At 42.1% G+C, this 19,369-nt stretch overlaps 1 protein-coding gene across 1 annotated transcript in view; it reads left to right on the top strand.

Annotated features, from left to right (window-relative positions):
* Positions 1–407: 407 nt before the first annotated feature.
* Positions 408–19,369, top strand: part of casz1 (castor zinc finger 1) — a 77,109-nt gene continuing 58,147 nt past the window's right edge. Inside the window, exon 1 of the mRNA XM_050063919.1 lies at positions 408–841. Coding sequence (XP_049919876.1) covers positions 793–841 — 49 coding nt within the window. The 5' untranslated portion in view covers positions 408–792. The remainder of the gene's footprint in view (positions 842–19,369) is intronic.

Here is a 19,369-nt window from a genome sequence, read left to right as displayed (position 1 = left end):
CAGTTTTGTCCTTTTTCTTTTACATTCAATGATTGAATAGTTAGATGACTTGCTTACAGAATTGTCAAAATATCCTTTCACACACTGTGGTTGTACTTCATATGAAACAATAATGAGATAATGGCGTTTAAAAAGCAGCTCTAGGTTTAAATAATTAGTCTAAAAGCCTCAAATACTCGTGCGCAGTAAAAGTATAATATATTTTTATAAACGTATAATCTCTTTCTCCCCAAAACCTTTTTTTTAAGTGTGGTGCTCCCTTCATTTGAATAGAGGCAGTGGAGGCTCCACCCCAAGAGAGTTGAAAGGCTAGAAGACCACAAAGATGGAAAAGGCCAGCCCACTGAGGGAGGGAGAAAAAAACTGCTCCGGTTCCTCTGCCATAATTTCCTATCAGCCTATTCAGACAACATCACCAACAGCTTGGTCTGTGCGTGTGTGTGTGTATGGGGGCAAAGCGGAGAGCGAGCGAGAGAGGCAGCGTGCGAGAGGCAGAGAGAGAGCGACACAGAGAGCGGCAGAGAGAGAGAGAGAGCAGGGAAGGGGGAGGCTCCATATTCTTTCACCTACCCCCCGTCAAACCACAGGAAGGAGGGGCCAGACCCTAAGCTGCCAATCAAATCCGCTCGTGGCAGCCGGCATTATCTCAGCAACAAACTATTGACAGATTACATGTCAAGGAGTTTAGTGCATGATTGAAGGAAGCCTTTTTTTATCTAGTTACTTTTCCGCTTTATTTCCCCCTCAACCAACCAACATTCGAATGACTTTCTAACAGAGTTGAGTAATATTATGAAAGTTACATGTCTGAGAGGATTTAACTTCGACTTCCCTGAATATGGTGAGTACTCTTCTTCTTTTCTACCTTTGCCAGAAATGTTTTATTAGCTGACAGTTTAAGGTGTGCCTTTATCTCTGACTAAATACACAGAGAGGGGAAGTTGTTCATGATTAAACTATGTGCCAGCGCGTACGTATACCCAAGTGTTGCGACACCCTTATTTATAGCTCTTTGACAGTGCCCAAAGGTGACTGCAATATCAAATATGATTGCCCATTTCCCCAGCACACGTCTCAGGACGCCGTGCTACATGCAGTTACACATGTGAAGAAAGTTCACAAAGCCAGTTTCATTTTCTCTTGTCAGAGTGTATTTCTCTTCTAGGACATGAGACCAGCTCAACTCCCTGTCAGGCTTTATCTTTTTCTTCGTCCGTGTGTTCTCCTGCTTGTTTAGTCGCTTCAGTTAATTACATGTTTTTGAACGAGCCAGTATTGGTACTGTAGAAATACAGGTATTGGGTTTTACCCACAGAGGCAGTGGCAATGCCATTAGGGCACATTGAATGGCCTAAGGGTTTGTTGCCAAGGGGACAAAGCAAACAAACTGTTGTGTTGCTCATGTTGTCATACATGTAAAGGGAACAGGAGCAGGGCTAACACCTTTCCAGGTACTTCTAATTAGTGCATATACAGGACGCTGGTGTGTGTTACTTTTAAATGTAAACAGTCCGATAAATCAAATGAATTACATGTTAGGTAAAATTATAACAAAAGCCATATTTATTTAAAATATTTTACACAGTTGTTCTCATTGATTAGTATTTTTGTACTAAAGCACCTGTAGGGCAGATAATTAAAAATTTCATCTGACCTGTTACTGTCAGGTTAACAGCAGTCATTCTGCGCGTACTTTTGGGAGGATAAACTTGTCCTGTGTGTAACTGGATTACACCTTATACACAGGCGTCACTCTGCTCGCCACCTTACTTCTAAGAAAGTGTGTGTGTTTTAAAATAAGTAATATTTTATCGTTCCCATTTAGTTCTGTCTGTGTTGCGTGTACACTATGTACGCGTGTGTTCTCTGTTTGCATGTACTGAGTGGTGGCTTCCCTTTATACATGTGTGTGTGTGTGTGTGTGTGTGTGTGTGTGTGTGTTTGTGTATTAATAGCCCCTCAGTAATTCATTATTTGCACAACACATATATAGAACTACTCAATAACGAAACTCTAACTTCGTAGAGACATTATAGTTTCCCTTTGACTTTTATAAATCTTATCTTCCCTTCTTTGAAACGCTTTATTTTAAACTCCTACAGTATATGAATATTTAGTAAAGGTTGTGGGGATATTTTTAAGTAGGCTGTTACTTTCAACATGATATCAGTGTTTTAAATTACAGAAAGAATGCTCCTAAAAATATTTATATACAGAATAATTTCATTTTTTATTTTTTTCATATTTTTAGAGGCAAGAAAAAATCTGTAATTCAAACTTCATTCAAGCAGGTTTTGCTCCAGGCTGTTATTTTTAATACGTTTATTTGCCAGTTATGTACTCTCTCTGTACCTTATTGGAATCACCTTAACAAGTATTTCTTTTTCTTGCTGTCTAATCTTGCCGTTCAGCACTCTTTACACCACATAGGCTTTCCTGCTCTTTAACTTTTATGTGGCAGTATTATTGAAAAATAAAACACAATCTAAAGATAATGTTTCTTATTAAGTAAAACTCTGAGACACTGTACAGTAGACCGCTGTGACCACAGGCTTTCACAAACACATTCGAGAGACAGACATGAAGGCTCGGGTATTATGTCAGGTTATTTAAGGTGTCCTGTATTATGGTTTAAAATAACTACAAACACGTACAACTGTTATCGTGACACACCCTAATTTCAAACTTTTCGTCAGCTCGGAAAATGTTTTTCTACCCTCTTATGAGTCATAATGTTGATTGCCTTCTCCCTCACTGAGTTGTCTCATTAACCCTTTGTGGCCCTCTCCATCTTTTACGGCCTTCCACAAAAACCAGGATGAAATGAGGGAGAAAAACAAGCCCAGTTCTGAAGGCCCTCAATAACCTTTTATCACAATTTAGCAATAACCTGAATCAATTTGATGTCTTAAGCAATAAAATATGCTGTTGCACTCCTATTTCTGCTGCTCCTTGGATGACAGTAAATTTACATTTTTTAATTAAACTAGCCGGAATTTTTATTAGGGGGCTGGGCTATGCTAATGGGAATGTTGTGTACAGCAGATTAACAGAGTTTTGAAATAAATTTAACAGGGAGACATTTGGAGGAAAAAAATGCGAGTCATTGTCTTTAACCTCTTTCATGCCGATTTCTCCTGGGGGATTCTTGTATTCTAAGGAGCCTTGTCAGGGAAGAGTGCTCCTCAGCAACGAGGTGATTAGTATCGCCTTGTCAACCGAGGAAAAACACTCACATTCTCAAGATTTATATTTCAAATGCCGTGTTCAAATGATACCAAAATGTAGGATTTTTGTTATCACTTACATATGCAATTGAATATACTGACACAATTTACACGACTCTCTTTGAGTTGGTTAGTTGTTGTTTGTAAATTAAGTGTTTAAAGAAAAATGCCTGTATGTTATTTTGCTGTTTTTTAAATTTCAAAAGCAGAAACATTTTACTGCAACATTTGAATTTATATTTAAAAACAGCAGTGGCTTCTTTCTTTTAATTTTCCTGTCTAAATTAATTTCGATCTCTAAATTTAGTTTTCTGATTTTACACCTACATCTGGCGAGAACTATTAAATAAGTGTCAAATACAGTAGTTAATGGCAGCGTATATGTTTGTGTAGTTTTATGGTCCGCTCTCAGTATTTGATTGATGTTACGCGAGGCTGTGTGTGTTATGCCTGGTTTTAGCAGAGTGGCAGGGGGAGAGAAGGGGGAACATAGACAGCAGACAAGGGGAGGGAGGTGTATGTGTGTGTGTGTGTGTGTGTGTGTGTGTGTGTGTGTGTGTTTATGTGTGTATGTGCTGGGGGGGTAGACAGAAAGAGAGGGACAGCTGAGTCCTGATTGAGCATGTGCCCAGTCATCAGACACAAGCCACCCAACACCATAATTACCTTAACCCCCGTCTTTTAATACCCAAATCACACCAACTGGCCTTTTTTTTTTACCGGCAGAAAGAGGAAACATTAGAGATCAAACGATCAAATAAACTCCAGATGCACGTGGGCTGCCATGCATTTTGCCGCAGTAGCCAAAGTGTTCAGGGCTACTTGATATGGGCCAGGAGCAAGGCAAGTGGCACCACCACCCCCTTTCTTCAATCCTGTGCACTCATGCAGTGGCCAGCACCTAATTAAAACCTCAAAGCTTCCCGTCACCAATCTGGAGTAATGGCCTAATTAATACTCGGTGAAGAAATATTCCAGAATGATAAACAGGTTGCACCTTGGGTCTTCATTGCCTTTATTATCTAAAATGTAACGGGCCAAGTTTTTATTATCACAGATAATGCATGTTTGTTGAACTGCATACTAAAAATAAGGGAAATTGAAACAGTGAAGTATCCTTTTTAATTATACTATCTTAAAAACGACGGCAATGAATTATATATTATGTCATTAATTAGAAAAAAAAGTTCTATCATACGTTTTTTTTTTTTTTTGTGGGAAAAAAATGCCGTTTTTTCTCCATATTTCTGTCTCATTTGTCTCGGCGTAACCAGGCGAAAAGAAATCCTGCTTTTAGTCTCACAGCTGAATATGCCGTGTCATGTATTCCTGTGCGCAGAGTCAAGAGAGAAGCTTCCGGTAACTTTTTTTTTTTCCTCCTCGACTTGATTTCCTAATCTTTCATATGAAATTATAATTTCATGCAAAGTAAGGGAGAAGAATAATCTCTGGTCGTTGATATGCTATATAAGAGGGGAAAAGGGGAAAATGAAGAGGTAATTAGCAGAGTGGAAGACTTTGGCGCGTTTGTCTGAAAGCGTGGTCTCCACTGGCCATGAATGAATTTGCATGCTTCGCTTATCGAAGCGCACTTATTAGGCCAGCTGAAAGAGAGATTAAGCCGGCACAAAATGTGGTAACTAATCCTTTTAAATGTGGCAGGGGGTCTTTAAGGTGTGAACCAGTCCATACATAGGTTAGTGGGTATGGAATGTGACAGACCACAACTTTCATACAACTGAATGTGTGTAACAGGAAGCAGCAGATGTGGGGTTAACTATTTAATGACAAGGACAGTGATTGACACAGGTAATAAATTGATAGTTTATCTCCTGACCCTCTTATCTCTGGAACAAATACAGCAGGTGGGGTCACGCTGGGTTGATAGAATGACGGAAAACACTTTGTGTGGTCAAACATCAGTGCACTGGCTTTTCCTTTTTTTGTATTAATCAATAATTGTTTGAGTGTAGTTAATCATACATGTAAGATAAAAGCTTAAAAGATGACAAGAGTAGGTGTTGAAACAAATCTGTCCACTCATTTTATCGCTCTTTTTTTAGCGTTGAGCACATCTTTTACTTTCAGTTCTCTGTCACCTTTTCTTTGACAAGAATTCGGTGCCTGCTGAGCTGCCTTTGGCTTTATTTTTTGATAGGAGTAAGAGAAAAAAAAAATCTGCACAAACAAACATGGGACCTCTTTTTTTCTGTCACCTTCACTGTGAGTGAGAAAATGTTTGCTCTGCCGAGTTACAGAGCCAATACCCCTGTCCTCGTCCGTAATTGACTGCAAACAGGAACGTAGTGACGTTTAAACACTGCCCTCCTCTCTCTTCTGTGTCACACACACATCTCTCTACACAGTCTCCAACCCGGCACCCCTCAGCTTCAGGTCCCCCTTCTGCCGTGTGTTTTTTCATGTGACATTCTATTCACTTGGGTCAGTAGCAGGCAGCACCAGCAATAATTACTGTCTGTACATGATAAATCTGAAGCCCAGCTGTTCGTTTCTGTCACTGCCAACAGAGACAGAAAGATAGCGAAGAGAAGGGAGAAGGGGGGGAGAGAGGGGAAGAGCCCAGGAGTTTGCCGGATTTCTTTCCTCTTTTTTTCCTCCTTTTTTTTCTTTTTTTTTTAACTTGGTAACTTGATAGGATTACATGGTTCTAGAGCCCACACCTGTTAAGAGGCTGTTAGCAGAACAGTTGGCAGTCCCATAACCACAGCTTAGCCTTTTTCTTCTCTCGCTGCTGTCCATTCTGTATCCCCTTTTGGGGATTTCACCCCGCATGTATGACGAGTTTGTTTCTCCAGGGCTCCTGCCCCAGTCAGGGGTGAGGAGGGGAGAGCGCTTCTTGTGACACGTGAGCGGTGTGTGTTTGATGTTAGAGAGTGTACCCTACTCTTCTGCGTGTGTGTGTGTGAGGCCGGGTCGGCTGACATCTCTTTTTCCCTCCCTCTCCTGAGACACGTCTGCCATCAGTTGTGCTTCCCTCTCCGACCTCAGTCACACCGGAGCCACCCCGGAACAACGTATATACTAAGTAACACGACAGCAAACAAAGAAAGAATTCAATTTGGTTTGTTTTCCGCAAGGGTGGGGGACAGGTGTTGGCAGAGTCGTAAAATGCCCAAATACAGGTTAAACCAGACGATTTAAATGATTAAGGGTTAGGTTGAGAACGTTTGTGCATATTTTAGGAGTGCCAAAGCCCTGCTGTCAATTAGAAATACTTTTGGAAGGAGTGGAGAAATGAGTAATGCATAAAATTTGTTGCTTGTTTTCTCTTGTTCGGGTATTATTAAAGTGGGAAACAGCCTTGAATATAGTCTGAACTCAGGGAAATATTGTATAGCAGACAGTTTGTGGGGGAATCGGTGACAGTCATAAGACTCAGAAAATTGCTTTACAGGAGGTTGTTTTGTGCATTGGTGCAACGTGTCTCACTGCCTTATTTGGCATTCAGCAGCAACCCAGCTCTTCGGCTTCGTCACTTTCTATGGGCCCTCAGCACCTGTTCCCCCTATTGTGCCGGAATTTTCTATATTTGGCAAGAAGTTGGTCTCTCTCAAATGGTGTGTAGGTCAACGTTTCTAATAGATAGAAATGAACTCTGTATTCTCCACTGTTATTTTTCTCTGTCTTCAGCTGTTGCTCAGTTGTTCAAAAGACAATATTAGAAAACATGATTCAACTTGGGAGGACTACGAAACATTTCTCACCAGGGCATCTAAATGTCATGTTGTCCCTCGCATGTTATTGACACGTTGCGTTGCCAGGAGTGCAAATTATCTTCCTTCTGAAGCACAGGAGAAATAAAAAAAAAAAAAAAAAAAAAAGGAGCAAAGTTAATAGATATCTCAGGCTAACTTTTAATTGTTCTGATATGTAATCGCTAAATGACAATAAAAAAGGAGCAGGGCCACTTTAAAAGCTTTATCTCTCCTGCTCTGTGCCCAAAGTGTCATGTCCATAACAGCACCACCTGATCTACAGAGTAAAATAACCGCTAAGGCTTATTGTTTGGACAATATTGAAGCCCCCCCCACACCCCACACCCCCCACACCCCCCTGCTCCCCCCGCTGCTTCTCTCCCCTCTCCCTTGATTCATTTCACCCACTGTCCTCGGCTGCTGGAAAATGGCGTTAATTTTTTTATTACCTGTTTGACTCTCCAGCCTTATTACTGTAGCCCCTTAATGTTCTCTGTAACCGTGGAAACCAGATGAATAAATGTCCGCCAAAGAAAATGAGATGATTAAACAGGTCACCCTTGCAAAACAAATTCGCTTGGTCGAGCGCAATTTGTGTACCAAGCGGCTGTCTTAACAGTTTGCTAACAAGGGGATTGTTTGCCAGACTAACTGACAGAGAAGGGAGGGGGAAAATGAAGATATCTGGGGAAAAGGATATGATTGAAGAGATAATATTTTACATCACCATGCTATTTGTCTCATCTCTTTATTCTTCATGATAATGTGGTGTTTGTACAAGATTGAAAGTTCTACCTTTCTTTATTTTGTGTCCTTTAAAATAATGGGCAGAGGCTGTAGAAATGTTCTTTTCCAGCGCACTGTACATTTGACCAGCATTTACAAGTAACGCTCAAGTTTAAAGCAGCCATCCATATTATTGTCAGAGGCATTTGGTCTGTGATCATCAGCAAGTGCAGTAGCAAATAGAATTTTCCTCATTTATGTGGCAACCAATCATTACTGCTAATTGTCCTTGAGGCCATCTGTATACTGTAGGATGGCTCGTCCTCTATTGGTGTTGGAACGGTGCTGGTCATGGATTTACAAGTCCAATAATAATACTTAACTCCTCCAACCTCCATAGTCAGCGCAAAACAGTTCATATTCACAACTGCAGTAATAAATGTGAAGGTTTTTTTTCCCTTCTTCCTCAAATTAAACAGTAGCCTGAACAGCATCCTGGTTTCAAAGTGACACTAAGCTGCTTTCCCATGATGCCCCCGCCCTTCCCTTCCTTGTTTAAGTGTAATGTTCTCATACAGTATGACTTGTTTTAAGCAAAGCTCTCTGACAACCATATGAAGCGTCTGGTGTTTTCATCTGGGAAAATAAGAGACTACGTTCGGGCAGATATAGCCATGTAACGATAGGGCAAACACGCAGACTTGGATTAAAATCAGGCCTGTGTTGCCATTCTGACCACAAATCATAAATGTCGGGGACACGGCGGTGGTGTTGTTTATGGAAGGATGCCACGCTGCGCCACTCAAGGGTGTTGCCTGTTTGCATTGATGCACCACCACCACTTACCGCCTCTTGCTTTAAAACAACTTCCGCATCCCACTCAGCCCAGCCATTTTGTCCCGTTACCAAAGCAGATCCCAAATGCTCACCACAACTTTAGCCTCAACTTTAAAAGAAGGAAGGGGGGGTTGTTGCTCAAAGCAGGGCCTTGGCTTCTATAAGTCGTTTGTGGGACAGAAGATGGCGAGCCAGAGTTTTTCCACTGGTAGAGGGGGTATATCATCCCAATACAGGGACACTACAGCTCAAAACTGAAAAGCACTTATGCATTATTGATGTTTTAATTTGTGCAAATGCCCAAGTCTTTGTTAAGTGATTATAGTGCTGGGGAGATAACAGGGGAGGTACTTCTCTATGAAACAAGAGCTTGCTTGCTGGCCGCACTGGGAAGCCATTGGACTAAATCTAACAAGTCCACGCTCCTACTCAGCTCCGTGTGAGAGAGAGAGAGCGAGGGAAAGAGGCGGGGGTTGGGGGTGGAGGGATGAAGAGAGTTGACTCAAAAATATCAACGTGTCTTAGATAAGAAAAAATTTAGCCGTTGATCTTTTGTCCTTATTTCAGCTACACCTCTCCCGTTTATGATGTTGGGTTTATAGGTCTTTTACATCCCTTATCAAAAATTATTTGATGTAAATACAATGGAACTGACCTGAAAAGCCCTATGTGTAAATACTCCTCGTGGCACACTAGAAACTGACCTTGGGAGAAGAATGCAAAGTTATTATGCTTGCAAAACAAGCCAATAAAATAATACACCGTTGAAAGGAGGGAGTTTGGGTAAATATAAAAGAGAAGAGAAGAGAAGCAGTTTTCTTTCCTGCAATGATTAACTCAGAACAAAGGTTATCAAGGATGACATTTTTTTTAAACTCTGTAATTTATGTAATTGCCCGCCACAGCTACCTTGCCTGATAAACAACGACGGAGGGAAAGGTTGAAACTTTCCCGTAGAAGACAAACATGCTGGTATATATGCAGAATATGAGCTGGGCTAAAAAGATTTTGTTCCATATCCTAGTTGATCCATTCTCCATCTACCTCTCAGATCATCGTCACCAGTGTGTAGAAACCTGTGTTCCTTCTATTGTGTCGTTTGGTGTCGGTGGTGGTTGTCCAAGCTCGGCCTCATCCCCGCTGCTCCCACACCTGCAGCTGTTCACACAGCCTGCCTCCCTCCAGCACCTAATGCATGTATAACCTGTAAATTATGCTGTATTCATTTAGCTCAGACTGCATTAATATGGGCTCTATCAATGTCAACCCATGAGATAAGTGTCTTAGTTTTGGCTTTGGTTTCAGTGTTAGTCATTCTCTTTTGTTCATTGGCTTTATTCTTGCTTTATTCTTTGGGAAAATCTGCTTGAGTGTGGAACCAGGCTCTGCCTTCTGCTTTGAGGTCCCTGGTGGAGGTAAAACACGAGAGCATGCGTGTGCACATACGCGCGTGCACACACACAGTAGGCTCTCAGGCTTCCCCAAGCATTTACTGCTTTATTAAGCTGTCTCATGAACCCACTAGCAGAACATGAGAATACAGGAAAAAAAAAAAAAAAGCCCATATTACTTAGATGATTTGATGTCATTTGTGGACTACAAAACACTAGGCTTTATTGTGTGCGCAGGGAGAAAGAGCGGGAGCAGAGAAAAAAGAAGTTGGCTTAGAAATTCAGAATTTCAATTAGCGTACGTAATCTGAACCTGCCGGCTTTGATAGAGGCTTTTTTTTTGACTAAGAATACAGCAGCACTTGTAAAACATTAATTAAGCAGACTTGTTTTTTTAAAGGATGGAGTAAAGTGTGCTTTATGCAGTCATTTTCACTGAACAAAAGGCGGTTACCTCACATAGAGGACCGCTTCACCCAAACCATTTGGAAAAAAAGGGCAATTTAAATTGAAGGAAAACACAAAAGACAAAAAAGACACAAGCCATTGAGAGTAATGTTCTAAAGGAGATGATATCATATGAGAGCAGAGCCTTTTGCTGAAGAATAGAAATGTATCCCTGCCTCAGTGAAACCTAAGCTTGGCGCAGGAAAACGAGCCCCTATTTTAATGACTTTCTACCTGACAGATGACTTTAGACCGCCTTTTGGATCACATTGCTCTGACTTTGTCTCTTACATCATCAAACCATTGATTATTAATAGTTTATATGAATTGTTAATTGATGGGTAATATGAGTTATGATAGCAATATCCTGCTAAAAGATTACTGTTTAGTCTGTTTTATAAAACAAAAAAAAAAGTCTTGAACGAGTCGCATTTTTTCCGTGGTGATGGTTTGTGGCAAAGCCGTGGTATGTCTGTTTGTGCTGCATGGGCGCCTGAGCTCTGTTGAAATTTCTACTCTTTTCTGGTTAGCGTGGCTACGTGATACTGCAAGCTGAAATGCATGCTCTAAACTACACTGGTTAGCATTAAAGGGGATTACAGTCCATTCACGCGCTTTGGTTTTATTTCCCATGAATGTACCAAGATAAAAAACAATGCAGGTGATTCCCAATAGATCATTTACCAACTTCAGAGGTAGATAATGGCAAAGGTATAAAAAATACATGTCAAAGGTGATTTTTTTCCACCTATTATAAGACATAAGAGGTTTTATGGGGACACTTCTTGGAATATATAACAGAAAGAGTCCCTGTCTCACATTTGCACATGGTGTTGTATATGCATTTTCCACAGACTATTGTAAATCCTCTTGCAGTGGGTGATGAGTACACATACAGATGATACATTAAAACTGCCATAACTCGCACACCCAGCAAAGCTAAAAATCAATTGGAATGGATAGTTAAGCTGGCCCCTAAAAATCAATGAGCAATTCATGTCCTTGATCACAGAGTGTCATTCCTCTCAATGTTAGAGGCTGATGAGGGCTGAGCATACACACACACACACACACACACACACACACTCACATTCAGCACAAATATACAGGAAACTTGCAGACACGTTCACTGTGCTGATACAAGACGTTTAGAGTACATTAAACATGTAGGACAAGGACACACACTTTAACACACTTTGATTTTTAAACAATTTGTCTTGATGTCTTTATCAAATGTGTTCAGTTTCACACAGTGCTGTTCATTTACTGTATTTTACAGTTTTTTGGTTTTTTTTACTGTATGGACATACAAGGTTTTAATTAACAGTTGTTGAGACAGTATTATATGTGCTTAGGGTATTTTATCAGGGCCAGCTGGTGAACACAACATTGGAGTTAACCTATTGAAAATAGCAGGGAGTCAAATTTCAAAGCTCATGTTGTTGTTTTTAAACCGTGCAAAATGTTGCAATTCACGACATTGTACACTAAGCCTGGAAAATAGAGATGACCTTATAGCCATAACATGGTGGGGGCACAGACGCAGCCGAACACACCCACCCACACACACACACACACACACACACACACACGAAAGGAGAAAGGCGATAAGGTTAGCCAAATGAAGAGGATGAAAATTCTGTGTTTCAAAATAGCAATTTTGCCCTTATTAATGCCATTAGTGTAACAGTCATAATGGATCAAATCAACGGATGACCGAAGCAACTCCTCTGTCTCTGCGCTATGACGGGATCATGTCGGGAACAATTTGGGCATTTTGTGTTGATGAGTGAAGTTTCGAGTGCCGTAGTATCCTGCAAACTGCCCCTAAATTATGCCCATAGTTCCTTTATCTCTTTCTTTTTTTGCTCCCTTTCCCTTTCTGCTGCTCTTTGTACATATTTTAAAACCGTTGAACATTAATTTGCTGTTCCCACCCTTCATTTGGGCCAGCCATCAGTAGAAGTGACCCTTTCACTGGGAACTACTGTATTTTTAACCCAGATTTAGATAATGGCACTGTGACAGTCATTTTTTGCTCCTGGGCTACTCGCTGCTTTGAGGCCATTCATGTCACTCACACTTTGTATCCCCCCGTTACCAATTATAGCCACACTGACCAATTCAGAGCAACGCTACAACAGAAATTATGTCTACGCAACACCATATCTGTAACTTTGAATCCTAATTCCTGCTCTATGAGGCTTTTCCATGAACTGTGTTCTCCTTCTTTGTCCACACAGCCTGTGGTATATTAGTTATGAGTTAGCAGCAGTTGCGTGGCCTTAACAGGTGGTCATCTTTTACGGTCTATTACTCTGGTAACATTTGAAAGGGTCATTCAGCCCACTAGCTAAATAGCTCAGATTTGGGGAGAGGAGAGGGCCTTCGAAACAGTTGTTGCTTGTCAGGAGGAGCAGAGAGTCAGAAGGACCAGTGAAACACTTGCTCGTCCCCACGTCGAGGTGAGAATTTTTCCAGCAGCTGTCACTTGGCCTCTTTAACTCGTGTTTTTTTTTGGACTAGTGCTTTTTTTTCCCCCTTCATTTCCAATAAAGCAGAAATGAATGTTTGTGGCAACTGGAGGGGGAGGGCACACTCCAGTGCTGTGCCCTGTCACTCACAATCTCGCCCGTGTGTGTCCTCCTCTAGAATGGTTACATGTCTCATCAGCCGCCAATCATGAGACGCACGTGAGACGAGCCTAACGGCGGAGTCTTCTTTCTTGTGATTCAGCTGCTTAAGAGGCTCTGGTGGTTTTCTTCTAATGTCTGGTGTCGCAAAACTCTTTCCGTCGCTGCCATGTATAGTAGCAAAATGGTGTGTTTCATTTGCCTCTGTTCTGCCTCTCCACGACTGCACTACCCTTCTCTCTCTCATTCCCTTTTCCTTTCCCTGTCTCCCTCACTCCCCCTTTCTCCCCCCCTCAATCCATCTGCATCATGTCGATCTGTCAGACTGCCAGTGTCTGTTCCAATTAGATTCCACTTAATACACGTAACCTCGATTAACACGCAATCAAGCCCAGATAAATCACGTCCTTTAAGTCCCCCCCTCTGCCTCTCCTGTGTTGCTTTGCATCACTCAGTTTTTCCCAACAAGCTTTCTTCGCCACAGTCGTTGGTCACAATGTATGAAATCACACGCTGAGTGCACGAGCAGGTAAACTTAGACAAATGTCCTCAGTGGTGACATTTTGCTGCAGAGACAGGTGCTTTTCACCTCTAACCAAATGCCCTGTCTTAGTGTGCGTCTCACTTCTGCCTCTAGTAATGTGAAGTTCCTCTTGTGTTTCCAGCCGACTCTTGTTGGTGCCCTTCTCACCCCTGAAGATGAAGGTGTCTTAATTACATCTTTGGTTAAAAAGCTACAAAAGACACCCTGGGCTTTCTCTACATTGCGGGAGGCTGTGTAGTCTATTGTCTCGGTGACCTTTTTAGCTAGCGGACAATTGGTTTGACTAGATTACAAATTAAGACACAGCACCAGGCACTTAGAAAGCAAGTCTGTTAGAGAGCAGTTCTATTACTACCAGCCTGTGAAAGCCACTGGGCCATACATTTTAAGCATCACATAAATGGCCACAAAGTCAGGCATCACGTGCACATTGTGCCGTATCTATAAAATATAAAGTTACATTTGCTTTAATGATATCTGCAATGCCATAGTGCCTCTTTGCCAGTGGCAGAAAGGGAAAAAACACACAAAGCCACTACAGAGCCTAGGATTCAGGGCCGATTATAATTCTTTTAACAAAGTTAATAATTTACACTGTTTATGCTAATAGGAGAAAAGAGGACTGTTGAATTACCAAACAGCGAAAACCACTAAAAATACAAACCAAATGAAAACAACCTGGGGCACTGAAAAAGCACACACAGCACTCTTGGGGTCTTCTTTTATTAATCGCAGCTAAAAGTGCTAACATTGACATGTTGAACAGATTAGCCTCTTTAATAACGGGGCGGGTCAACATGGCTACCGCTGCTGATCCATGAGGATATCCTGTCGGGAGGCACATAGCCCGTGTGTTTCATATTCTGACCCCTGCCTCTATTGGACTCGCCCCTGCACTACAGATGCACTGAATCTGGTCTGTGCATGCACTAGTTGAAGAACATAATAATCTTTTTCTTCAATGACTTATTGTAGTTTTTCCCTTTTATATCAAATTTTGATAGGTCTGTCAGTTGTCATTTGCAAACCTGCATGGCTACTGTTTTTGTGGCCGTGCCGTGTTCAAAAGTGGAAGCTGTGGCAGTTAGAGATCTGGCTTTGTTTCACACAGCGACAGCTTGTGTCATACACGCTCAGGCTGCCGCTGTACAGCATTAATGGTTTTAAATATCTCAATGCTAGTTGGAGCTGACAAGGCCTGCCGGTGTGCAGTGTGTAAATAGGGCTTGGATTTAAAATAAATTAAGCTATGAGAAAGGCTCACGTTGATCCATTTCTTATCTCCTGTGCTGCCTTGTCAGCCCCAAGCCCTTTCAAACAGTGTGGACAAGTTAAAGGAAAGGCAGTACTCATTCACAGTTTATTACATGTAAGAATATCCTGTTATTAGTACCTACTAATGAAGAATGTGTATGTATAACTGCAGCAGATACTATACTTGCTCAACTTCCTTGAAACTGTTGATCTCTGCAAAACCAATTAAAAAGTTGTGCGTGTTTTATTTAATTAGTATTGGGTGCAAACAAAATGAGTATTGAATAGACACCCGATAGCCCTCTGCCCTGTCTTTTTCCATTTATAAACTCTGTCCACAGCCACAACAATGTTGCACTGTCTCTTTAAAAGGGGTGTCAGTTTTGACTATAAGTTGAGCTAATTTTTTTTTCCTCTTTCCCAGAGAAAAAAAATGGGAATAACGCTGATGAGTTTTAACAGCTTCAGCCAGGCGATGGGCAAATATAATAAGTGTTTTCGTAGACGTCACCAATGATTATCTCATCTGGGCATTTTGGGTGAATGTAGTGGATTTAGAGGCTCGTCTCCCATTGTGCTGACATCACCCTTTAACAAACCAAATTAAATCATGGCTAAAATCATTTGAAACTCTCCCAGAGTCTGTCTCAAATGACTAAACAATGAAAGTCTGGGAAAAATTTAAAGGGAACGTTGTGTGCGTTTGGGTGTGCGTGCGTATGTGTGGGTTTGAGTGTGTTTAGTCATGGGGGATGGGAGGGGGTGCACTGTGGAAATGGGGGCATATTTACCCTCACACTGCATAATGGGATAAGGGAAGCCAATATTTAACACATTCTTAAGAGAATTTAAAAGGCAGCATTGTGACATAGTACTTTGCACTCACAGTTTTTGTTTTTTTATTTAAAATACATAATCATTTAGAAATCAGTTTTTATTTTCTATATTTACCGTAATTTTTCTGTGATTTGTAATTGTATCTGAACTTATGGAAAAATCTCACGGACCTCAGCACAGAATGTTCTCTGTAAGGAAACTCTTAGAAGGCATATAAAACACAACCGAAGTCAGTCTTGATATAGCTCTACTTTTATAGATAGAAAGTCAGATTAAAGGGCATGAGTGTCCAGTTTCCACAGCCAGGCAATGTTGCATGGAAAATGTGTTTTGATACTGATACCACTATGACACACTACAGGCAGGAAAAGACAAAATGACACCTGCATGTTTCATAAACACATTTTGGTGACGCGACATGCCAGTCCCCTACTGTAACAGTAATCATTAAAATGGCCTCTTACATGCTTGAAAATAGATATAAGAATTATATTTGTTGTGCAGACTTGAATTCAACTTTAGAAAGCAAGTAACCAAGTTGCAGTAAATGTGCAATGATATGCTTTTATGTGTTTTTGTTAGTGCTTGTTGCATGTTAGCCATAAGATAAGGTCTGCCAGCACGGCTGGAACACACCAGGATTCGTCAGCTGTCCCGTCTCACCACTCGCGTGCTGTAGTCGGCCACCCATGACCTTGTGAAATGAACAAAGGAGTAAGAGAGAGGGAGAATATGAGTGAGTGAGTGAGTGAATGAGAGGAGTCAGTGAAGGAGGTGGCAAAGTGTGGAGGTGCATGGAGGTGGTAGTTGGGGGGGGGGTGCTGCTAAAGGCCTCAACTCAGCCAACGTGGCCTGATGTGACAGGATTAGCTAAGCCCCGGTGAGCATGGCTGGTACTGTGAGCCCCTGTGAGTGTGTGTGTGTGTGTGTGTGTGGATGTGTGTGTGCGGCAGGCAGGCAGTGTGCACAGCAGACTGGGAACCCAGAACTGCTGCTCGCCACCAGCCGAGCCAAGACAAGACATGGGAGATCAACAGTGTGTCAGCCCATCGCTGCCATCAAGCCTTAGCCCTCATCATCACCCTCCCCTTCCACCAATGGGAGAGAGCCAGACCATAGAAGATACAGCCAAGGGAGTCAAGATACAGTGGGGGGAGACACAGCGGGGGACTAGTGGGCGGGCAGCTGGGGCTAAAGTGAACGTGAGTTGGAAAATGATCCTATTAAATTGAATTAAAGAGGCAGTCTTCATTTACCCCAAGAATGATGGATTTGGATAATTAACAGTGTTAATGGGGACTGGTTAAAGAGGGCAAGGGAAACCGGTGATTGCAGACACAGAGTAAAGGGGCCAGGTCAGACCTGCATTGTATTTGGCCCGGCGGCCCATAAGGGATTGCCTTTTTTTTTTTTTTTTTTTTTTTTTGCCTTGCACCGACCAATGGTCACTATCTTAGGTTTATTTTATAAGCGTAACCAGACTGTGACACACCGTTGTTTATTTTATAAGCGTAACCAGACTGTGACACACCGTTTGGAAAGGCTAAAAATCCCCCTTACCTCTTCCCTTTTCAAGGTGTTCTCTTCTTTTCCCCCCACAACTCCACCTTTATAAAAAAAGAGCAGCGGCTGTAAGATGATCTGAACACGGCAGATCAAAGGCTGTTGTGTTGTGTGGTTCTGCACTGGGCCTGCCGAGTAGCACGCACGTGAAATTGGGAAATAAAAGCAATAGGGGGGTGTCACTGATGAGCATGTAGGTTCATCGTCGATATATTTTGTGGTAGTGTGCTGCTGCACCAGTGAGTGCATTATACCAGTTTAATGCCCTCATCTCGGGACCTAATTATGACACTAGTAGTGTGTGTGAAGTGTATGTGCATGCACATGTGGTGGTGTGCTTGTGTGCCTGGGTTTTCACTTTGGTCAGTGCACAAACCCTATCTGCATGTCCTTAATTCTTGATGATGTGTAGGCCTTAGGCAGTGTGTGTGATGGAGAGGATGCCTGTGTGCCAAGTTGAAGTGATCAGACGGCAGGGCATGGGCCCTCACCCCTCTGAAACAATCCCGTTGCTTTGCTCACAGCAGCCGACCAGCGGTAGTGCGTCGCTAGTTTCCACAGTCGAGTCAGGACTAGTGACACCCTGCCACAAAGGAGCCAGATTTATAGGGCGCAATGTGTCAGCGGGTAATCTGCAGCTCGTCTATTGCTTCAGAAATAATAGCTAATCCAGGGGAAGAACTAGTTAGCTTTATTTGCATGATCTCGGCCACCACCTTACTAATTCTGTTTATCCCCTATATGCAGCGTATATTATGCGCTGCATTGTTTAAGGTCGAGCAGTTTTCTTTTGACGCAGAGTTGTGGATGTAATCAATTTCGACAGTTGTAGACGCACACTCAACTCTCCATTACCTTGGATGATGCGCACCACAGCTTACCTGAACCCTGATTAGGCAGAGAATGTCTTAAGTAAAGGGATCAAATAATTTTATGCTACTTTTCTCCTTTCAAAAAAATTAACACCACAGTTGCACGCATGTGTGTGTGTGTGAGCGAGAGAGTGATAGAGTGTGTGAAAAAAAACAATCTCATCAAGCAGGAGGCCGTTTGCTTAGCAAGAGCTGACAGTCTTTGTGTATGTAAATGAAGAATTTAGACTAATGGAGTTGAACCATTTCTAATTTTGTGATGGCAAGAGGATTTTGATTGAAAGTAATTAAGCAAGCTAGCTGTAAAATTAATTAAAGCAAAAGGAGGGGGGGACTTTTATTGGATTGGATAGCGATATAGCTGCTGTCAGGCAGGGGGACAAATGGGGGTGACCTGGATTCTCTGCCCTCCCTCCTCCCACTCGGGACTTTTATGTCACTTTAATCTCCTTAGAGCGGCTGGTGTGCATTTGTTCGAAATAATCAAGGAAATATGGTCAGAAATTGTCAGCTTTCAGATCTAATTTACCTGACAGCCTCGCAAGTGTGTGTGCACGCGCACGTATGCATGTGACAGTGGCAGGTCCTTTTTTTCCCCTTGCCCTCTCCTCAGCTTTGTGGAAAATGCTTTTGACAGTCTTGAAGCATCTTGGTTGTCGAAGGGCGGGGGAGATGAGGAACTTGGGTGGCTTTAAGACGGACATTTCAATGAGGCGTGTTTGGCCCGGCTTAGCACCTCTGACACTGTTGTGTGCGTGCACACACACCAACATGCTTAATTGCCTCTGTAACATATTCAGACTCCGTTTGGCCACTGTACCAGCACTTCTCAGCCTCTGTTGTCTGCAGGTAGCCTAAACGAGCAGAAGCAGATTACAGCCATGACAAAGCCTGTTACAGCTACTTAACCACTGACAAATAAGATCGGCCAATCCTGCACAAATAGAAATGGAACTTATTGTCCCTTTTAGTTTTGAAAAATAATAACATCTTAATCATATTTAAAGTAAAGGACGATTTCAGAATATTTTTCCGTTGGTGTTCCAACCTCTTATTTTATGGTCATAACTGGACGACTGTGATATTGTTAAAAATATCAACCACCTGTGCAATTTGTGCTCAGATAATAACCAGTCATAAAATAGCCCCGCTAATGTCCTGCGACATCTATATGGCTTTTAGCTGTATGGGGTCCATATTAAAGGGCGACGGGGTTTCCCATGATGCCACAGTGGGTGAGATGCCACTTCCTCTTAAAGCTTCTCCAGTGCTTTCTGGTGTTTGGGACATAGGGTCTCAGTGTGGCCCTCAGTACCCCCTGA

The sequence above is a fragment of the Epinephelus moara genome, chromosome 16, assembly GCF_006386435.1.
Source record: "Epinephelus moara isolate mb chromosome 16, YSFRI_EMoa_1.0, whole genome shotgun sequence".
NCBI classification, from domain to species: Eukaryota; Metazoa; Chordata; class Actinopteri; order Perciformes; family Serranidae; genus Epinephelus; species Epinephelus moara.
Note: the sequence above shows the minus strand (reverse complement) of the source record. Positions and strands in the feature narration are given on the sequence as shown.